General features: G+C 64.9%; 1 protein-coding gene across 1 annotated transcript in view; it reads left to right on the forward strand.

Moving 5' to 3' along the window:
• The window catches only part of EMIHUDRAFT_111499 (hypothetical protein), a gene marked incomplete at both ends in the record, with an annotated part of 2894 nt that extends 401 nt beyond the window's left edge, over positions 1–2493 (forward strand). The window contains one exon of the mRNA XM_005786343.1: positions 1933–2493. Coding sequence (XP_005786400.1) covers positions 1933–2493 — 561 coding nt within the window. The remainder of the gene's footprint in view (positions 1–1932) is intronic.
• Between the last annotated feature and the right edge of the window lie 1104 nt (positions 2494–3597).

Here is a 3597-nt window from a genome sequence, read left to right on the forward strand (position 1 = left end):
GCAGCGGGAGGGCGAGCCGGGAGCAAACAGAAGCCGCAAGGCAGACAGGAAGGCACCGGCCAGAGGACCCGCCGAAGGCTAGGGGGGGGGGTCCCGACCCCCCCAGCCCCTTCACCACATGCTAGGGCGGGGGTGGGGCGTGCAGAGAAGTGCGCCCCCCTCCCTGGAAGCGATGTGCGCCTGCTCCATGCTTGCCCGGACGCGGACCCGCCGTGCGAGTTGCAGACCCGGAGGAGGCCGACCCAGCTCACCCCCAGAGAGGCCATGCCCAGGATCAGCCATAAGAGGGGGGGCTGTTTCCGTCCGTCCGATCAGTTAGATGTGTCGGACCATATTTAACAAAAACTCTCTCTTTATTTATCGTTCGTTGTACGTTGATTGAGGCATGATCCATCCCTTTTGTCCATTTACTTATTCCCGCGCATCTCGCCGCGCGGAGATTTGCGTGTTGCAATGAATTGAATCTGCATATAGTGACCGCGTGACTGCTTTGACAGGCGCTGCGGGCGCGCTCATCACAGTAGCGGCATGTTCTTTCTGGCGGCATGAGCAGCGCCATCAGCCCAGCTCTAACCGCCTGGCTCAGGTTTTGACCGCGCAAGGTATAAAGGGTGGCTAAGGGCTCTGCCCGCAAGGCGCCCGCGTCCGCAGACGCGGTACCATTGACAAATCTGCAATATAGCCCCACACGAGCAAATAGCAAAATCCGAATACCGTGCGCAAATCCGACGATGTCGGCCGTGGTGCGTGGACGGGGGCAAGCCTTCAGCTGGTGCCAAGACATCCGTAAAATTGAAGCCAAGAACGTCCGCCAAATCCGTGCTTTCGGATCGAGCCCAGCGTGCCCGCGGCCGTGGTCGTCTGTTTTTGTTTCTCTAGGCTCTTGCGATACTCATTGACATTGTATACATTGATTTCTTTTGTTGGGTTTCAAATCTCTCTCGATCGATTCTCTCGTCATGGGAATGGCGATCGCACGCCACCCTCCTATCCACGCCACCGGCCCCCCGCCCCCTCTCAGCCTCTGGCCGTGTGCCCTGTTCACGCGCTCGCGAGACGTGCAAAAAGAAAGAAAGAAAACAGCAACCCAAACGAGGGATAGGGGAGGAGGACAGGGTCCCCACCTGCACGAGCAGGTTTTGGAAGGACGTAGGACGAGACGTGACAGTTCGTTCATTGCGGCATTTTTTTATTTCCTCATAAGAACAACCCTTGAGCACTACCTTGAGCGCAAGCAGCGCTCCTACAGAGGCGCGCTCCGCCCCGAGGCAAAGCCGCACATCCTAGCAAGCCGCGCCGGCCAGCCGTAGCCCTGTTCACGCGCGCGCGAGACGTGCAGACAGGGTTGCCAGGTGAGAGCGAATGGCGCGGTTCACGCCTCGCACAACAGAGAGAGAGATGCGCTCTGCATGGTGGGACATAAAGGAGAGCGAGTACATTTTGTGTTTCGATTCTCTCGTCATGGGAATGGGCGATCGCACGCCACCCTCTATCCACGCCACCGGCCCCCCCCGCCCCCTCTCAGCCTCTGGCCGTGTGACCAATAAATAAATAAAACGGACACACCAAACAAGGGGTGAGAAGAAGGACAGCCGTGTTGCCAGCTTTTTCTTTTTGTTTTTCGTTCCTCACCAAGACGCCATAATAATCGACCGCCGCCTGGACAGCTCGCCGCGGGGCACCTGGATGTCAAAGCGAGGCTCGTCCCGACCAAAACGCGTGCCGCCGGACCAGCAGAACGTTGATCAGCAGTGCGCTCGCCTCTGGCGCCAAGTCGGGTGCGCCAGCGGCGCGTGCGTCACCGCCCTGGAGTCGTCTCTCGACCACCTCTGTTGCTGCACAAACCGAGCCCCGCCGAGACCGCCACCGGCGCTGCCGCCGCCTCCGCTAGCACCGCCTTCCCCATGTCCGCCTCCTGCCCGCCCGTTCGAGGCGTTGGCAGCTCGCAGGTCGCCGCTCGCAGCCGCGCTCAGTGGAGCCGCCATCCCTCTCGTGGTGGGAGTGCTCCTCGCCTGCGTCCTGCTCGCCTGGCACCGCCACCGTCAGCGGAACAAGCCGCCGGTGGATGACTACTACGCCGTTCTGGACGTGTCCCCGCAAGCCACTACGGCTGAGATCCGCACGGCCTATCTCGCAGCGGCGAGACGCCTCCATCCCGACAAGACATCCTCGCCAAAGAGGGCTGGGAAGGGGGGCGGCGGCTCGACGGCGGTGGAGGGCGACTTCCTGCGGGTGCAGGCTGCGTGGGAGACGCTGCGGTCAGAGCGGCGGAGGCGCAACTACGACGCGAAGCTTGCTCGCCAGAGGGAGGCGCTCGGGCTCGAAGACCCGAGCTCGAGCTTGCTGCAGGGAGCCTCGGGCGACTGCGGCTGCTGCCTCGGCTGCGTCTTCTCGGGCGGCAAGCTCAAGTCCCTCGAGAGTGCGCCACCGCCAGAAGAGAAAGGCGAAGCTACCGTGCCGGAAAGCGCTCCGTCGGCAGAGTTGGACCAGTGATTCGGTGGTTGTGTGCGGGGAGAAGCGGCGCGCGGCGCGCGGGCTCGAGATGGAGATCGCAAGACGACCGACTCATCGAGAGAGAGTCGAGAGACGCAGGATCTCTAGCGACGTGGGGCGCGGCCGCGGCCGCGGGGGTGGCGCGAGTGCCGCCTGCCAGGCGGTCCCGGGAAGTGTGTGTCCGGCGCTGTCCGCCGCCGCGGCGGAGGGACCGACAGACCCGGTGTCCCGGGAGGTGCGGGAGACAGCCGTCAGCCCGACCGCAGCGCGCAGGAGGAGTCGTGCACCAGGCCCGCAGGCGCCTCTGAAAAGCTGTCAAAACCCTGACGATGTTCAAACACTTTCGAAATTAAGTTAAGGAAAGAGTACAGTGATGGGGGGGCGTCCGGATGGCTCTCGCGGAACGACGACGACACCGTAATGTGCCGGAGACAGAACGTCGGACGACAGGCGAAATGCCCCGCGCACGGCACACAGATATCTACCCCGGTTCGAGGGCTTTCGCGATCGGGTCCAGCGCGACCGTGCGTCTCGCTGCCACGACCACCCACGTTCGTGACAGGAGCACCGCACGCGCGGCCGCACGCTCCAGCCCCCCCGCCCCGTCTCCCTCCACCCCGTCCTCCCTGTATTCTCCGGCGGCCCGCACGCTCCTGTCATGGTATGCTATCGTCGTTGTCGAGAGGCGCGCGGAAGCGCGGCTGCGTCGTGCGCGCCAGAGGAGTCCCGCCCGCTGCTGAGGAGCGCCGCCGCCCGCCCCGTGCCCGCCGGGCCGCCGGCAGCGCACGAGGCCGAGGCCCGTCGAGCGCGCGTCCTACTGCTTTGGTACACACTGCGGCAGCGGCGACCATGTCACCGCGCAATCGCCGCGGGGCCCGTCGGCCGCCGCGGCGCAGCCCTGCAGCCCGAAGCTGCACTGCACGGCGCCGCTCTGCTGCGGCACCGCCATCCACTTCCCCACCGCGAGCGACGCGAGCAGGGCAAGCAGCGCGAAGCCAAAGAGCCACGACGAGCGCGACGGCCGCGGCGAGGGCAGCGCGACGAGCTTCGGCGGCGGCTTGGCGGCAGCGGCGGGCGGCAGCGGCGGCGGCGCGGCGGCGGCGA

This window comes from Emiliania huxleyi (genome assembly GCF_000372725.1).
Source record: "Emiliania huxleyi CCMP1516 chromosome Unknown EMIHUscaffold_152, whole genome shotgun sequence".
Lineage (NCBI taxonomy): Eukaryota > Haptophyta > Isochrysidales > Noelaerhabdaceae > Emiliania > Emiliania huxleyi.